The sequence below is a fragment of the Diorhabda sublineata genome, chromosome 3, assembly GCF_026230105.1.
Source record: "Diorhabda sublineata isolate icDioSubl1.1 chromosome 3, icDioSubl1.1, whole genome shotgun sequence".
In the NCBI taxonomy this organism is placed as follows: domain Eukaryota; kingdom Metazoa; phylum Arthropoda; class Insecta; order Coleoptera; family Chrysomelidae; genus Diorhabda; species Diorhabda sublineata.
The window spans coordinates 21,150,729-21,170,008 of record NC_079476.1 but is presented as its reverse complement, the minus strand read 5'-3'; the positions used below and the strand labels follow the sequence as shown (position 1 = coordinate 21,170,008).

The 19,280-nt window shown below is 32.2% G+C and overlaps 1 protein-coding gene across 6 annotated transcripts in view; it reads right to left on the bottom strand.

Annotated features, from left to right (window-relative positions):
• Positions 1-19,280, bottom strand: part of LOC130441056 (protein pangolin, isoforms A/H/I/S) — a 398,392-nt gene that overhangs the window by 367,804 nt on the left and 11,308 nt on the right. For all 6 annotated transcript variants that reach the window (XM_056774549.1, XM_056774551.1, XM_056774552.1 and 3 more), the window contains exon 3: positions 16,140-16,243. In XM_056774549.1, the coding sequence (XP_056630527.1) occupies positions 16,140-16,243 (104 nt within the window). The remainder of the gene's footprint in view (positions 1-16,139; positions 16,244-19,280) is intronic.

Sequence of the window (19,280 nt, the reverse complement as noted above, 5' to 3'; positions counted from 1 at the left end):
CGTACAGTGAACCCAGTGAAAAAAGTTTTGACCTACTATGAGTTAAGTTACCAACTGGACATATACATTAAAGAAAAAATATTAATGAACATAGGAACAAAGCTCTCTATACGAAAAATTTGTTAGTAAAAAAGAATTTTAGCGATGTATTTTAGATTTATTATTATATCTGGTATGTATAGGAGGTTTGTTTAAAATTCTTCGATTTCTGAACTCGCCAGTCCCAATTAAGTTTCAACACTAAAAAATGAAATTATTTTCAAAATAATCGAATCCTATCCAAATTTCGGATATAGAATATGAAAAAAAAAATCGAAATTTCATGTGTCATTACAACTCACGGCAAAAAAAACGCCCGGAAGATATAAGTGTAGACTCGAATTTTTTGATACCAACTTCGTAGACCCACAAACTTCTTTGGAATGGATGATAACATAAATAAACATCTAGAGGCAAAACTACTAAACTATTTATACACCTTGCCTTTCTTTGTCTATACCTGTAAGCTTCAAGTCAATTCTTATTCTTCTTTTCAGACTCATTTGTGTCCAGTTTGTTGATATCACAGATTACTGGTTACGTATCTACCGAACTCATTTAAATCAATCTTCTTTCTACATTGTCGGCCAGATCGCCGGCAACTGTGCGATCTCCAGTTGATGGCTCATTGAAGGCGAATTCGTCAGTCGTACTCGATTAGGATTCGATTAAAGAATCGGTAAGACTGTTGTTAATGAGGGCTGTAAATTCGGATACAATCAAAGTGATCGAAAGATATCCTTATTTTAAATCGATAATGCGAGTAGTTAAAAAGGTTGTGGACCATTTGTCATTATAATACTTTACTACGATCATAGCATACCAAGTAATCTCTAAAACGAAGTTTAAAGTTTTTATAAAAACATTTTTATTATTTAGGTAGGAGGATTTTGTTAGAAAAGTGGTTGTATTTCGATATAAGGTATCAAAAAGTTTCGGAAAATTCCCACTAGATTCAATCAAAACAAACTCAGCGTCCCCAAAAGATTAATGTTTGGGTAGGAATCGTCAGGAGAAGATTTGGTCCTTATTTCCTTCGCGAGAACGATATTTAGAACATCTTTCTCGCGTGGCAGTGTTTACTAAATTACGCAATTTTTCGGATCCAAATAATAGGGAAAACTTGAATCCCTTATTTGATTCCAACAAGTTGGTGCACCATGGCATTATATTCTCAATTAACATACAATTATTCAAGATTTTAATAAAGTGAAGTAGTTTTCATACAAAAACTGAATAGGAAGAAGCTGATTTATTTACAAATATTTCCGAAAATATTCACGACAATATAAATAAATAATATTAAAAGAAGATATTCAAAAAAAGATCGGAATTGGAATGTATAACTGATAAATGGAAGGTTTGTTTGAGGGGGTATCCTGGTATAGATGGCTCAAAAAATTGATATTTTTGTGCATAAATCGAAAGAATAACGTTTCAAAAATATGCTGTTAAAATTTTAGAGTCAATGAGAGTTTCAACTCCGTTCTTTGGCGTCTGGCTCAGAAGCATCTGCACAGTGGCCCAAAAACTGTTGAAATTGCCGCTTACATCTCGAGTGTGGCTTTCAACGATGGGTCCAAAGGAATTCTGAATATGATGAGGGTCCTGGAATTGGAAATGGGCGGAACAACGTTTGCTTACTCCGAGATCGTAGACAAAGTGCGCGTAAAGCGGCAGGATACTCGGACCGAAAGTTGCACGAAAGAGGCACGGACCTTTATTCTCCAGGAATAGCCTACTAACTGAAAAAAATTATGTGACACGTAAGTATAGACTGAAAGCTTATTTTCTTGTACCGCAAACTTTAAACGCGTCCCATTTGCGCCATGAATCATTCAGCGAGTTTTGGTCGTAAAAAAAGCATTTTAAAGGAGATTTAATTATATAATCCATGAACTAAAAGGATAAAGGATAAAAAATTGTTTAACTATCTTTTTGTAAGAATAATAAAAAACTTTTTCCAAAATTTTTTCAAAAGTGTGCCATTTTTTTGCAAAACATTCATATAATGTTAAATTTAATTTATGGACGAGATTTTGATGTGACAATAACAAAACAATTGGAGTTTTATGTTTCAGATACGCACAGCAGCCGTAATTCATGGCGCAAATCAAGACGAAAAAAAATGATTGTCTTAAAGTAGTTTTAACTGTTTAATTATTTATATTATTTGTAATTTTTATATTATAATAATTAATATTAATAATTTTTTTCATTTTTTTTTAAATAACAAAAGAGCATGTATCCAAATTTCAAATGAAAATATTAAATAGTTTTTGAGAAAAAATTCCCAAAGTTTCCGTCATTTTTTCGCCATCTATACCAGGATATCCCCTTGAGTCACTTATTGAAAACATAGCAAAATGTCAGATGAGTTATTTGATATTCTGGTTACAAGTTTACCTTAATTTTCATTCTGTACAGAAATTTTTATAACCTGATTATGGACCATTAAATATTAAGTATCAAAACATCACTAATGACAAAGCCTCAACTGTCACAAATAGCTTCTGATACTTCTTGATAATACATAAATCAAAAACTTTATTACTTTGTTTTCAATTCCCATGTATACAGATTCTTCCTCAAAATAAACAGTTTGACGTGTTTTTTCAAAAATAAACATTTTGCTTTTTATAAATCTTGTTTATAATAACCCTACATATCTCCATTAATTTCTAATTCGTTTGCAAAAAAACTACTCAATACCATTCCAAATAGAATTATAATAAAAAGATACTTAATTGAATACTAAGATAATCTTCACGGACTTATTATTTCATCTTTCAAAACGTCAAAGTGAACGTGAAGGTGTGAGCCCGTAAACCTTCATCATCGATTCAGAAACTGTAAGAATGTAGAAAATTACTCCGAGAAGCCGTCTAGAAGTCGTTAATGAATCAAAATGATCATGTAGACTACTTAATGTCAGATCACATAAGACGAACGTAAACTGTTCTATCCAGATGGTACGTTACGAATTGGACTGGTACACTAAAGTAAAACAGATTATTAAAAGAAAATGAGCATCGTATTTTGAAAATAGTAAAATCAACTACATCAAGAACTGAACTCAGGATGGTCCCGATAGTGAAATGCAGTTTGTTCATTAATTTAATTATTAAAATCACATTTTACCTGTATGGTATAATGAATAGACAAAATTTCAGGTATTGGAGTCAAGATAACCGAGGGATACATACAAGTGAAAAAAAGCGATCACTCACCCTTTTTTCTTCAAATAAAATATAAAAGTAGATCGTTAATTAGTTGAGAAATGGATTTACACCTGTCTTTGCAAACATTCAAAATACAAATTAACAACTAACCATATTTTATGAAGCTCCTCCGCAGTTTCTGGGGGATGGATCGGTGGATAAAGTTATATAGAATGTCGTGGAAATAAGTCAGGAATGATTAAATGATAAGAAATGGATTTTCCCCGTTTTACCCCAGATGACATCGAGCCCCGAAGTCGACATGATTTTCTTCAACGGCAGCCCAAGCAACAATTATCTATTATAGTTATTGTATCTTGATACTCAAGTCAGCGGGCTACCTATTATTTTTAAAAATAATTTTGGGAATTTCACGGTAGTTTTTGAGCTTGTCAGAATTTACTTTTTTATAAGTTGGCCCGCTATTTAGACAGACCTGAAAAAAAGGTGCAGTATCGAATCCTCTAGATACACACGAAAAAATAATTAATGAATAGAAAAGCATTTATTAATAGATGTCATTATTCAATAATTTTTACAACTTCAACAATCGTATATTTCTTTTCTTGAATGAATGTTCCTCATTTTTATAGAAAAAAATTTCGGCTGGTATTATTGTATTCAGGGCCGGTCCTGCTGATCCGACAACCTATTCAACCTTCTACCGAAATTAATTTACACAACCAGTTCTCTCTCGTGTGTGTGTGTGTGTGTTTGTTGCTCCTTTGTTTTAAGTTGGGCTGTATTTTCTGTTTTGTTCTCTTCAGTTTAAACGGCTCTTGTTTATTATTTCTCCAACTAAAACAAGTGCGCCCGAACGAACAGTCGAGTTGCTTCCACGTACGAATAGTCGTTGTTTACAATCGTCGAAGGCATTTCGTCCGATTTTCACATTTAACTAGAACGACTTTCATTTCTTTGGACGATTTTGGCTATGTAGTTGTCTCGTTTTTGGAACTGAAAAGGCGTAATGTTGTCTTCGTCGCTTATTTAGCGTGCACGAAGCAGTGACGGCTCTAAAAATTATATAGGATCATCACAAAAAAACTATGAGTATTTTGGAAACTTTTATCATACCCCACCTCTATCATTTAATGTTTAAAGTGGTATGTGATAACTTATTCAGATAATATAATAGTATTTTATAAAACGAGCGTCTAATAATAGCTATTATTCACGTGAAGATGAAAATTACGACACGAGCCGCAGGTAAAAAGCTTTTGAAGCATGTTGTGACTTGCTGCTAATTCTTTTAGGTACAATACACAATCAAAGAGGACCGGGACAGAGTAGAAACTCTTGGTTACAAAATATCAAATATAGTTTGTATTAATTAAAAATAATTGGAAAAGACTTATCTCAGACAGCAGCCAACAAAGTTATAATTACAATTTTAATCAACAAACTTTCGGACCAGATAGAAGAGGTTGAAAAAGTTCCTTTTATTCAAATGCTTCGAAATAGTTAGGAGTTGAGACCTAAATCTTTATCGGTTGTTTTGTGATTCCAATTCAGCGTGCCTATTGAAAGTGCTTTGATTCAAGCCTGTCGGCTCCTGATTCCCAGCCGGAAATCAATTGTCATATGGGTTACTACGTGCAAAAACGACTGGAGTCCCTGAGAGAGCATTAGACAGTAAGAGCTTCTATGTTGTGATCACCATGGCAGTCTATGCAAAAACAAGCACCTGCCATTGAAGTTTCCTATATTTCTAAAAGACTCACATTTCCAACCATACAAGATGGCGATTGTGGAGGAACAGTCCGAACGTGACTACAATTCTAGGATGTGTGGTAATCACTTCAAATCAATTTAGTTGGTTAATTCTGTATTAGTTTTGCAGGGGTTCCGAAGATTTATTACTCCACTACGATGACGCGAAACTGTATAGTGATCTTTTACAGAAGCTATTCGTCGCCTAAAAGAGCGATAGAAAATGTTATTTTTAGGAATAGTCAAGACAAGACTGAAAATATTTTCAGAATTTGAAGATGATTAACTTCTATTTTAACCTCTAAAGCTTTACTCGAGTAAATCCTACTCAACACATCAATTAAAATGAAGTGAGGGAAGAACTTCTTATAAAATTTCTACTTAAATTTTATCCAGAACAATTGCATCTTCTCGAGGTTGAATATTATTTGTTTTAAAATGAACATAACATGAAGTCGATATAAATGACAATTAGATCCTTGGACCGACCGGCGTATTACATACCAAACCACAACAGTAAAACTAGTTGGGTCAAAGAGATCGAAGGTTGTCGGTTCAATACCCGATTTGTGACTTTGTAATGTGTGTACATGTAATATTCTATCTGTCGTATCAGCTATTACAGAATTAATTGATATTAAGAGATGCTCTTGCACATTTACTAATCTCTTAACAGATTTATGTTCGTTATACAGGATGTTTTCCAAAAGGAACATTTCAATAAATACTTCTACATGACAAAGTTGAGTTTCCTATTTTTATTATTATGCTCGCATAAAAAATTATTGTTTTGTCATCAAATAGATTGAATTCTTATTCTATTCTGTATTTATTGATTTGAAAATGACCGCTGGGTACCTATATCTGTTTGGAAGCCATTACGGAAACATCTGATAGACTTAACATTTGTTTTCATTTCAAACCGCCGACACCTATTGAAAATCCCGTCTATTCAAAGTACTTAAGTGCTTCAATGCAGCTAACATTCAATCAACTTAGTAATATCCACAATATCAGTATTACGATTGTTGGATTTATGCAGAAATAATCATATCTGCCCATTTATAGCAAATCGAAAACATAACTTTATCACTTTCGGCTAGGAACAATTGGACCAACCACCATACTGGAAGGACTTAGCTCCGAGCGACTACCATTTGTTTATGCACTTATCTAATGAGGTGACAACCTTCTTTGAGTATAAAATAGAAAATCTTGTTTCATGGTATCATAAATACCTCAATCTTAATCTGAAATGCGAACGCTGAGATCTATAGCGGGACACACATTATTTGACCACAAGAGAAATTATTAAATAAGGGAAGTTATGCGATATCCAGGATGTAGTGCTATGGGCTAGAAAGGGAATGGAGAGACCACGTGGACAGAATGTCAGATGACAGGTTGGCAAAGATTGCAAAGGAAGAACAACCGATTACGTCCCGACCACCAGGACGACCAACTACAAGATGATATGAAAGCTGATGATGAATTACTGCCGAATATCATTAATTTCGTTAATCAAAACATATGGTAGAAGGCTGATATTTAAAACCCTTGTGGGACAAGAGCTCTTTCAGACGCCATATTTTTTTTATTTTTTTTTCCTATTCTCAATAGGTAGAATGTGATTCTGAACTATGTTACATATACCACAATTTTTGTACATTAATTTAGTACAAACATGTTAATCAATAGAGATTAATGACTCAGAAAATCATTATATCACCAATCTGTAGTTAGTTCTCCTGTGATCTCTGATCTTCCTGTAGGTGTGAAAAGCGTCCATTTCTTTTTATTTTCATTCTTTGCTCATATTCTTTCTCCATTAGTTTGGAGCATAGAATGTTGTAAATTGTATATATTTATATTGAATAATCATTAATTTGACACAAATATATTTTTATTATCTCTCTTATATAGTGATTCTCGTAGTCTAGGGAGAAATGTCACATATGCTCCTAATCAATATTTTGATGGTGATCTATGACCAAAAAACTTTCCGTTGATCGTTTCCGTTTTTTTTGAATGACATTATAACTAAATAATAAAAATAAAAATAAGTAACATTAATTTCGAGAGAATACGATTCATATTATGAATTGTTCATTCGTAAAAAATTATAATACAATAAAACAAACTCTCATTTAATAAGCATTAACAGTTTCCCAAAAAAATCACTTGATAATCCGAGTGGTTTTTGAATTATGAAAGTAATTTATGAAATTGTTTGATGTTTTCAACATAAAAATAATAAAAATCGAAAAAAAAATTACTATTCAAATATCCACAACCTATCTTATATTTTTTGTTGTCTTTTTCTTACATCTCGTTAATATTATCAACAAAAATTTCTCGTAAACGTGACCGAGCACTTACCACAAAATTTCTTTAATAAGTACCATTGGTACTTGGTAATATAGGTTTTGAGTGCTTCGAGGGTAATTATAATTCCTCCAACCGTACGATATCTCGTTATGCAACCGGACGAACAAACAACAGACAATCAAGATGGACCCTCGAGGCATTTTCTTACAGTGATTGCAGGTCCCTTTCGACTCGGGCTCTTCCAAAAATTAACACGATCACCAATTTAAAAAGTCATTTTCTAATTTGGTATGCGAGAAATTGGTTTGGCTTTTTTCTTCGATGGTTTTTCGTCGTCAGATATGTACTTCGTGATTTATGTCTATAGTACAGTCAAATATAAACACGATAAAATGAAAAAAATATTGAAAAATTAGAAGAAAAAATCGGATCAATCAATAAATGAAATTGTTAAGAAAAAAGAGAGTTGTACAAAACATAATTGAAATAGAATTTTTACATAAAAAATAAGAGATTAACCTACTTTTTGACAATACTACACAAACTGCAACTAACAAATTCTGACCTAAAGACACGCGTGGAGCATCGCGTGCCTTCCATCGTGATATTCGAAACGATTGTTTATACTTTGCTGGTTTCTCATATTTGCCATTCTAAGGAATGCAAAGGAAATGTGTGAAATATAGACAGTTTCATATATTGCTTTAGCCATTCAATTCGTAAACATTTAACAGATTCCCGGATTTCAAATTTTGTCGGTAACATATACACAAAGTTTCGAGAACGGTTTTGACTGATGAGTGCCATTTCCAATTAATTTTTGACTTTCCTCTAAGTTATTTTTCAATTCTGGTAACAGAAAGCGAAATATAGCGAATGAAGCTAATTTTTCTACTTTCTTCGAGCGCATTCCTCGGATGAAATCCCTTATCGACGGAAAAAGAATTGCGTCTGAAAACATCCAACCAGTCGTTTTTGAATGCGAGTTTTTGATCAGCATTAAACAATCGCGGCATAGCTTTTCTATGTCTACACTTTCATGCAAAATATTGCATATGCCTTAGGGAATATTCGCTTTATTAGTTGTTACTCGTACTTTTATTAGACGATTTTAAGCACGGGCATAGATTTTACTAACCGCTCTCGGACTTAAAACATTATTTGTCTTCGTATAGCCATTTTCAAAAGTAGAGCACCATTTAAAAATGATTCCATGAAAAGAAATATTTTCAGGAAAATATTGACGTAACTTTTTCTCGGTTTCTTTAACTGTTTTTTCATTTGAAAAGTTATATTTGAGTAACCTTCTTATTTAGTCAGCATCATTAGTATTAAAACTAATTTAATCACGAAATCGGAGAGGTCAATCTCTGACTCGATTGTTTTTTATTAATTTCACATTTATAGTGATCTAAAGAGATATTTTGACAGAAAAATTGATTGCCTTTTATTTAGGACGTTTTGCTTTATAATAAGTGGACTAACTTTACAAGAATAAAAAAGAAATAGCAAAATATATAGGTAGAAAGAGATCAATTGAGACTACTTTGACAAATATTTAATTCGGAAAGACACAGACTCATTGATCCACGCTCATTGGTGGTAAAAAATAAACTTTGCACCCTTATCTTCCCTTTAGTTCACAAAATTAATAAGGGTGACGAAAATATCTTAACGATAGGCCATTATCATGGATAAAGTTAGACGAACTTTCTCAGATACCGATCCATCCAGGTTGGCTATCGATGGACACATTTCAGAAGAGTTTGAGGTCAACTCTGGTATTCCATAGAAATGCATCTTGTCATCTACCCTCTTCTAGGAAATCATCCCAGTAAACTCCGCTTCCAATCTTGTAGACAACCACAGATCACAACCATTCGAGCTATCCAACATAATTCCACCAAGAGCAGTATTTGCAACTTTTACTCGACAGGCACACGTGGATCATAAATACCGAGTTCACCGGCAAACGCCCAGAACTTCAAATTGTCAGAACTTTTTGTTTTGGAGTCCAAACTTGTGGAAGCAGATACCAAGGCACTTACACATGTTCAAGACTACAAAAAAGTTTATAAATGCTAGTGGGACGTTATAAAAATGAAATCAATTTTCTCGTACTATAAAATGTTAACCCACCACCAACTCCACACGCTGTAATAATATTAGCATCGTGAAATGAAATTTGAATATTCAGGTAACTAATTATTTATGCATAACGAGTTATACAACGAAACGAATTGACACGTACGTCCACCTGAAACCTTGATTCCTATGTGCATGTGCATCGGGGGTAGGTAAGTCGTAAATCTGACGAGTAAAAAAGGGCCCTTTCAGACGAGAAATAGTACCTACAGAATTATTCATACGGTATTAATATTAATGGATTCTTATTTATGTTCGAGACTAAAGAAGAATAAATAGAAAGTTGTGTAACAAAAATTATGAAAAACTTTTTGTTTAGATTACAGGTGAATGTATAAGTAAGTAGAGGGGATTGAATCATTTTTATAACAGGTATTATTCAGACAGTTGGTAAAACAAACTTATGAGTTATATATGGACTTTAAAGGATAGGATACATTTAAATATATGAGTCTATTTTCCTACAATTTTTTTTTGTATTTGTATTGTGAATGCTATCGACCTCCCACTTCATTCGAGAAATTCAATAAAACCTCGGAATGTATTCAAAATCGTCCTCTATATATCTACAGTGTTCAAATAAAAGTAAATTTTAGTAAATTTTTTATGACATTATTCTTTATCTTCGCCGGTAAGTCTTTCAAATATCTTTTTAACTTTGCTTTTTTATTATAATGCTCAAAAAAACTTCCAGTCGATTAATTTCCTTTTGTTTTAAGCAAATTTTGTATAATAGTAAAAATATGAATTTATTTTTTATATGGTAGAGCATAAGCTCCTTTTTATTCAAATCTGTTCTACTTACTCGTTTTTTCAATAATTTCCATCTGTGCTCCTGTGTCCACTCTCATTTTATTTTAATTAATTTCTTCCAAAATTGTAGTTATAATTAACATAGAAGTGATTACTGAGCCTCGATACGTGAACAAAGGAATATTCAAAATATTTGAAAAAAAACGTAACAAATCGAATGGCATGTTGCAACCAAGACCAACTTTACGTCCGCAAGACCGAGCAGAGCAAGTCCAAGATCGAGAATGCAAGAATCTTGCTGTTTTGAGGTTTTTTGTTGTGTTTTGTAACTGTATGCGTTTTTCTAAGAATTAGTACAAACTATTTAGTTGTTTTTTTGTCAAATATTGTGATTAAAATGTTCACACGAGCTATATTATTGTAATTGTGGCCGAACCTATCCTATATCTTTACATACATACATATTCAAATCAAATTAGCATCTAAAATGGAAGTTTTTCTGTCCAATATGTCTAAAAAACTATCTTTCGCATTATTTTTATTTTTGGAACATTTTACTTTCTGTATGGTTTGTTCCGCACATGAGTGAGGAAAAATGCACTTAACAATTCGGGAGTAGGTGAATTTTCTGGCAAATTTTTCATTTTCTGTGTTCATATCTGTGCTAATGGACGTGCTAAGAATTTATTTTATCTCGCTTAACAAGTCTACTGCCTTCCATTCTTTTTTTAAATGTTGGTTCTACAATTTTCATCTCTAACTCACCCTGCTTCGTATGTGCTCTAGGTATTCCATTTCGCTGTTTAATATCTTTCGTTTTCTGTCTTGTAGAATTTTGCCTTGTATACTTCTTAGTATTTTCATTTCGACTGTTCTCATCGTCTGTATTGTCCTACTCGTATCTGATCTCGTTTCTGCTTCCATTATGCGACCTCTTCGTTAAAAAGGTTTCCACCACTCGTTATTTCAGCTCGCTTGATCCATAATTTTTGAATCTATTTCCAGCTTACATCGTATCGGTTCTTGGACTATTACAACATTAAATAGTCATGGAAGCTGGATTTTTTCTCAAGTAGCGGAATGAAATATAGAAAATCTTCACAAACCCGAAGAAATATATAGGCGATTTAAAAATTTAAAAAGTGGATAGGTAGTAGATGACCCATACCTATCCCCTTTAATTGAATACCCTATATATGAGAAAACACGACCAAATTAATGCCGACACATATAATAATGTCATTATCAGATACTAATTTACCCTCGGGTACTTATAAACATACCAGCTAATAAAAACTTATCCTTCATACTGTATAACATCAACAGCGCTGACTCTAGCTTATTACTGCTTTTTCGAGTACCATCCATAGGGCTTTGCACGGGACTCTAGACTAGTTGATAACCTCTCTTATGTTTTAAGATGAACTAAGTATCCGAGTAGGGCGCGTATGTAGAAATGACAACAGCGCATTGTACGTGTACACGTAGTGTACGTCAAAATTCTTTTGTTATAAGAGAAACTATATCACCAACGTTTCGTGTATTATAACCGTTTAAAGCAAACAGGGAAATGTTGAAGAAATAATTAAAATGGTAAACATTGGAAAATATTCATAAAAAATTGGATAAACCCACTCCAATAACATTGAAATTTTTTATAATGTAATAAACCGGCATCGGTGTTCTATAGATATGGAAGAAGCTTTCGACAGAGTCAATAGAAATTGAAAATTGTAGAATACATAGCGATAAAAGAAAAACTAATAAACGTTTTATATAAAGAAACAAGAAGAGAAGCAATTCAAAACAAAATCGGTGGAAAATATGAGAATGGGAGAACAACGATTCAAACGGAAGATATGTTAAACACCAACAAAACAGGTGGAGCTGAGCTGAAGATATAAAAATGAGAAAAAAACGAGGAATAAGATGGTAGGAAATAGAACATATGACATGTGATAAAATAGAATGGAAGCAGCAGTGGAACAAGGAATCAACGCAATGAGTTGATACTTACGTTTGAAAAGAGATAAAGGCTCCAAGATTAAATAGACTACGTCTAAAATCGAAGAAATATTTATGTAAAATAAGTTATTTTAAGGACGGTTTTTCATATTAATATAATTCAAAATGAATATAATATTTTTTGGGAAATGTTTTATGTATTTGCAATACCATCACAAACCACCTACTTTATAAACGTTTAACACAGATGGCACAAGGTTGAATCATATTTGTAATTAAAATTCAGAACCCTAGATGGATCTGCCAGCAAAACTATATATTAAGTTGGCAAATTTGACACAAAACTGCATAATTTATTTCGAATCTATTAATGTTATTACATTTATTACCAAATCCTCAAAAGGAGTTAGAATGTTTTAATAAATGGATGCTGGATATATACAAATACTAAATTAACTGCAAGGTATTTGTTATGAAGTTCAAATGATAATATTTATTAAAATTAGGTTAGGTTATTCAATATCTCACTTTACAAATTTTAGAGTTTGCTATTCCAAAAACTTATTTAAATTACTCACTACTGAGGTGGGTACAAATATAAGGTATACATTTGTTTCTGAGAAATATCAATTTAACATCTATCCCTCAGAGAACGAGGTAAATATAAAGAAAGAATATAGTCGGTTCCATATATACCACATAGTGGTGTGTAGTCTAACTTTACAGTTATGTTTCATATACAAATTTACTCCTTTCTTTTTCGTTAAGGCGGTTATTGTTGCTTCTTTCCATGTTGTGCCTTTTATATATATTATATATTTTAAGTATATTACCTATTGCTTTGTCTCAAATCGCTTTATGTCTCCCTTTTTTTTGTTTTTACCTACTTTTACTTCCCACACTCTCTTCACTGACTCCACCATTCTTTGTAAATGACCCCCACCAACTCAACTGTCTTTGATCAATAAATTCCATAAGTGACATAGATTTTTTCTTATTTGTTCATTTGTTGACCTATAATTTTTTGTAACACCTCTCACAAACTCTAATATTTCATATCTGCTGCTTGCAATGCAATTTTTTGTCTACTTGTGAGAGTCCCTGTTTCACAGCCAGAAATGTAAAATGAAAAGAATATATTTCCGAATTTTAGCGGGAAATGTGAACAAAGATTTTATTTAGCATTTGAAGTACATATGTGTTTATGTTTACTCCAATAACAAAAACACAAAATTTTATTCCAGAAAATAATTTATTTCAAAAAGTTCAAAGCCTACAAAAATCTCCTAATAGTAAAAACTTATCTAGCATTAAAAAATTCTGAAAAATTTCTTAAATGCAAGAAAAATAATTTTTTCATTAACCTCTACTACTTCAGGGAATATGTGAACCAAATTCCTATCCTTAGGCCCTATAGATGGTGGGTAGGTAGGTTTTAATCATGAAACTTCTACTATAAAGGACATTATTTATACTTTTCATACCTGTAACCATAAATTGTTTATTTTTTAAGAGTTAAACACAAGCATAATAAGTTTTAATTCTGTTTCCCCCAAGAAAAACCACCAAAATATATGTCAGGATCCTCATAATACAATTTATCGATATTTTAAATATCTATTAGAATTCTTCTTGTTATCGCTATCTGACGAATTTCCTTCAATGCAGTCTTTTTTGGTGTCCTCGCTTCTACGATTTTTGTCAGCAGGGAGTTTTTCTCTGTTCTTGCTTTACTTTTTTTTTCCTTTAGCGTTTTTGTTTTCTTTTTTTTTTGTTGGGCTTCATTCAGTCTTTGTAACACTTCCGTAGCTGTTAATACTTCGTCATAATTATACTTTGATAAATACCAAAATAGTTAATATTTTTATCTGTTTTAAAAACAAATTTCCAATTAAAAGACCCCAAAAATCAACATTATATATCAATATATTTATTGTTTCATTCTATAAAAAGTACAGTTTTGAAAAGTCTGGCCCGACATCGATCGCAAATACGATTAGTCGTAAATCCAAACCTGTTTTTCACTGTATTCTTTTATTTATTTTTTTCTCAACGAGTACGTCCGTTCGAACGAGAAACACCTTTGGGCCTTCGCCATCCATTATGATTAGGTACCTCTGCTTGACCGGCTAGTTGGCTAGTATACGCTTGAATGGTACCTTCGAAATAGGTATTTGGGTACTTACACGGGGCAGAGAGAAAACAACTAACCACATTCCAAAGGTCGTTGTACAACAAGGCAACTGTCAGGTGTTTCAACCCTTATAACAAGACGTGCAGAGAGGAACTACCATTTTTTTTAATATTAGAATAAATTATCTAAAATGTTTTAATCGCGGTTTAAGTACCAAGTCCAAAAATTATTTTCTCTCTTAATTGTAGAATCCGATGAGTAACTGGTGATTGAACATATTTTTTGTGAAAACTAACTTTCGGTAATTTTTTATTATGTTTAACTTGCAACCTTTACAAAAAGTTTCCACCGGTATTTTTCACCATAATCTTTGTTAGAAAAGTATTACAGTTTGAAAATTGTTCAACAAAGATTATTTATTGGGTGAAGCGATACGTATTTACTAATAGTTAAAAAATTTTCTTGCTGAATAGCATACTATAACAGAGAAAACCTATATAAATACAAAAACGTAAGATTATTTTGTTAACTGAAATTATGAAATAATGAATCTGGCGTTTGCCCAAGTAAAATCAAAATTTTACATGTGTAGTAGTTTCCCAATCTTCAAAAAATACGTTTCGTTTCGAATTTCGTCAAAACCGTTCATTGGCCTCAGTTGAGATACATTAGTAACAATCCTAGATTTTTTAGTACCTACACCCTTATATTAAAAAAATCAAACTTAGGATAGTTATATTTAATATTTATCTAAAGAATAACTTTATAGGTTCTTTCTGGTTGAGATTCGGATCATTTTAGTCTAAATTTTTTTCTTATAGTGTTCATTCACTTTACAACTCTCCTACAAACAAAGAAAACAGCGATTTTTCGTAAGCTCCCCCTTTGAAATACAACTAAAATTGGGATAACTGGCAACTAGCATATATGATTTCAATTTTCCATTATGTATAATGCAGTTTTTTAACTATATTTTGATTAGTCTATGCCATTCACAAGGAGAATACTTGATATCGAGTTTCTTCCATAATTCAAAACTTAAAAAACACAATTTTTGCTAAAAGTTGTAATTTTTATTACTGTGGCAAGCAAGCTCCATTACTCGAACTGGAATCAAGAAATTCTATTGCTTTGACCTTTGTAAACAATGTAAAAACTATTATTTCCTAAAACAATATCTTGTAATCCAAAGGCACCTTCAGTACTGGCAATCATTAAAATTATTGGCGTGATTTTGCCATACTATTGGAATTAATAAAGACATATTTCTTCTCTTCCCTTCTATCCAGTGAAAGATTGACATGGTACAGCTAATACAGCCCACTGTTGTTTTGATTTCCGACTTGTTTTCAACTGCAGCGGTTATGAATTACTATTATTGTCATTAAAAAAGTTTAAATAATCCCACAGACCATCAACTTTAACACAAACATACACTGAATAAGAAAATAAACAACCCACTCTATAAAATATTTATGCCTATTTGATAGCAGCTTATAAAATTTACCACTCGCCAACAAAGAATTAAGACTTTACGAATATTTTGTCTATTATTTGAAAAGTATTAGAATTATAAAAATAACTGTATGTGTAGGCCAGTATATTCATCTGAAAATTAATGACAACACAAGTTTTGTGACCCAGAAGGTAAACCATTCTATTATCATAAATCAGTGAAGGAGAATATATGAAATAAAAACTTCAGAAATGGGAAAACATTCTATAAAAAATACTTCCTTCAGTCCAAAAGAAGAAATAATTATCAACAAATTAGTTTAGTTATTTAGATTTTGTTGAATACTAAATACCTTTAATAATAGTAGGGTAAAAAATTCACTTACCATTGAGACAGGGATTGGTCCACCTGCTCCATTGGCGTAACTATATGGCGACACGAGGTATCCCATGTTGAATGAAGATGTGTGGGGAACAGGTTCCACCTTGCCTGAAAGTTGAAATAAAACGATACAATATGTTTTTAACACACGGAAATACTACAGACTTTCAGCCTTTTCCACTTTCCACACATAGGAATTAATAAATTGAATATGATGTGAATAAACTAACGTAATGAGAAAAGACGCAATGTAAAGCAAATATGGAATTCTTTCTGAAGGCGCAAGTTTTACAAAATTGGTTAATAAATATACTCGATAATAGAAGAACAAGGAAGTCTTTCGGGAGCTATAATCTACCTTTTATAACAGAATTAAACCAAATCACTGCATCTACTCTTGCAGTTGATTGGTGAAATGTTCTTATAGACGCATTAGCATATACGAATTTCAATGGAAAACTTTCAAGTCTGTTACAATATTCAAGCATTTGAAAGCCTAACTAATCGTGGGATTGAAATATATATAATAGAAGAAGAGTAGCAAGGAAGGTTACTTTTCATTTAAAAGGTAGTTTTTGAATAAATCTAACGTTCATTAAGCTGTCAACATAGCGGAATCAAATTTAGAACATTTCAAAAATGGTTTCTAATTATTTACAGCAAAATTAATTTTGATGCTGCAACCATTTAAAAAAAACAATTAAATTAAAAAAAATTAAAAAAAAGTTGGCATTGTGACATAAATTTTCCATATAAAGATTTTTGCTAACCTTTCAAATAGTGGGAATGGTGAAAAATTGAAAAAAATTCGAAATTTTCTAATCATTGAAAAATCAGATACAGAAGACGTAAGGACTGAAAATAATCAAACCGTTAAGGAATACGAGGATGGTTCCAGAAGTTTGTTCAAATCTGGGAACAGAAAATAATCCGAGGGGGCTACATCTGGCGAATACCATGCATTAATTTCGGCCATTGCTATATGGGATGTGTGAGCTGCTGCATTGTCTTGATGGAACAACACATTCTTCGCTCAAACGTTGCAATAAGTTCGCATAATACCGCCGTTGATAGTTTTTCCTTTTTCATGATAGTCAATAAAAATTATCCCACGCGCATCTCAAAAAACCTGACCTGACCATGACCTTGCCTGTAGATAGAACGGTTTTTGCCTTCTTTGGAGCCGGTTCTCCTTTTTCAGTCCATTGTCCATTGATTGTTTTTTTGTTTCGGGTGTGAAGTGATGAACCCAAGTTTCATCCATGATTATGAAACGGCGTAAAAATTCGGCTTTATTTTTGTGGAACATTGACATTAACTCGTTGGAAACATCTTCACGACGTTATTTCTGTTCCATTGTGAGCAACCGCGGCACCCATCTTGTTCTTATGTTCAAATTTTCAGTTAATAGGCGATGTACCGCATTTTTTAAAATATCTACTATGTCTGCTAGCTCACGCACTTTCCGTCGATGATCATTCAGTACTTTGTGGATTTTTTCAATTTCTGGAGTCTGTTTATCCAATATAATTGATAACGATCACGTAAAACACATCAAAAAATAATTTCCAGTTCATTTAAAATAGTACGTTTAAATTGTAATGTATATTTCCGCGGATTGTAATGTCCACATTAGCTGCGTATGACGAAAATGACCAAATTCAAAATTGATGGAAATCGACTTATATACAGAGTAATGCGTAAAATATACAAGGTTTACTATTGAAAAACCTGCAAAAATCGTTCACTTGAAGTCATGAAAAAGCATGAGCGACGATTAGATATTTTGCAATCATTAGAAGACAATCCTCACGCAACTACAACAGGAATGCTAGTCGTTTGAGGAAAAGTTTTTAAAGAAATAAAAACTGGACCCCCATAAAGTTCAACTTGTTCACGAACTCTCAGGAAGTGATCCGGACAGACGTTTGAAATTTTGTAAAATATTCATTTTCAAAATACAAATTCCAGTGGTCTCTTTTCAGGCGAAGCAAAATTTTGTTTAAGAGGTACATTAAATCGACACATTTATCGCTACTAAGCTCGGGAAAATCCTCAATGGTTTCAGAGGAAACACACTAAGCGCTCCCAGAAAATTCATATTTGAATAAGAATCATCGGGAGAAGATTTGGTCCTTATTTCTTGTGATTTCGCACCTAATTGAGCCATTTCCGGATCCAAGTAATAGGTAAAACTTGGTTCCCAGTATTTGGTTTCAACGAGATGGTGCGACTTATATAGAAGGAATTTCATTCACATTAAAACAGAACCTCTGAACATACTGTATACTAAAAATGTGTAAATAACTAAAAAATCAAATTTTTGAACATGGAGAAACCTGAGAATTGCTTAAATTATCATAAAGACAAAACTGATAGAAGGAAATTAGAAAAATCGTAAAAGATTAAGGCTACTTCCTCGTGGGCGAGAGGCGGCGCTTTGGCAACGTGCATTATGAACGTATTTTGAAATATCAAATCATTTGTATTTTTCTGTTGTTTTTACTCGCTGCAACTGATGTTGCCAGAATCATTTACATGGGACGTGTTTTTAAGAAAAACAATCAAATATTTGGTATTTCTTAAATATAATTAAGCCCTGGAATTGTATGAAGTATATATGTTTTTTACTCAATAAACAACTAGCAGATCAATTAGGAGTCCACTATTTATAGGCCTGTTCACTAGAAATTCCTGTTCATTATAAATAGTGACACTATTCACAGTAAACTGAGAATTTATTCTATATAAGTATTGTTGACTGAATTGTTCTCTTGTAATTATTAAAAATGTTTGTCAAATTCCAATATGTTATGACATCATATTGTACTTATGATCTACATTAATTTTATACCCAAATTATAATTGTTAGAATCATCATTGTGAGACATTTTTATATAAAATGGCCTGGTCGTTGTAATAATAAAGAAATACCCCGAAAGTATGAATCTATGCAAAGATTCCTATTCAAATTTATAATATAAAAATGTTTTTGTGAATTAATATCAAGAAGTTAATTGGAAGGATATTAATTTCTTGAATTTTTTCTTTTTGGACACTGGAGTGAAACTGATTTTTTTAAGAATTATTGACGTCCATATCGCCCACAACGCAGATCCATGTAGGATACAAAATTTACAACATT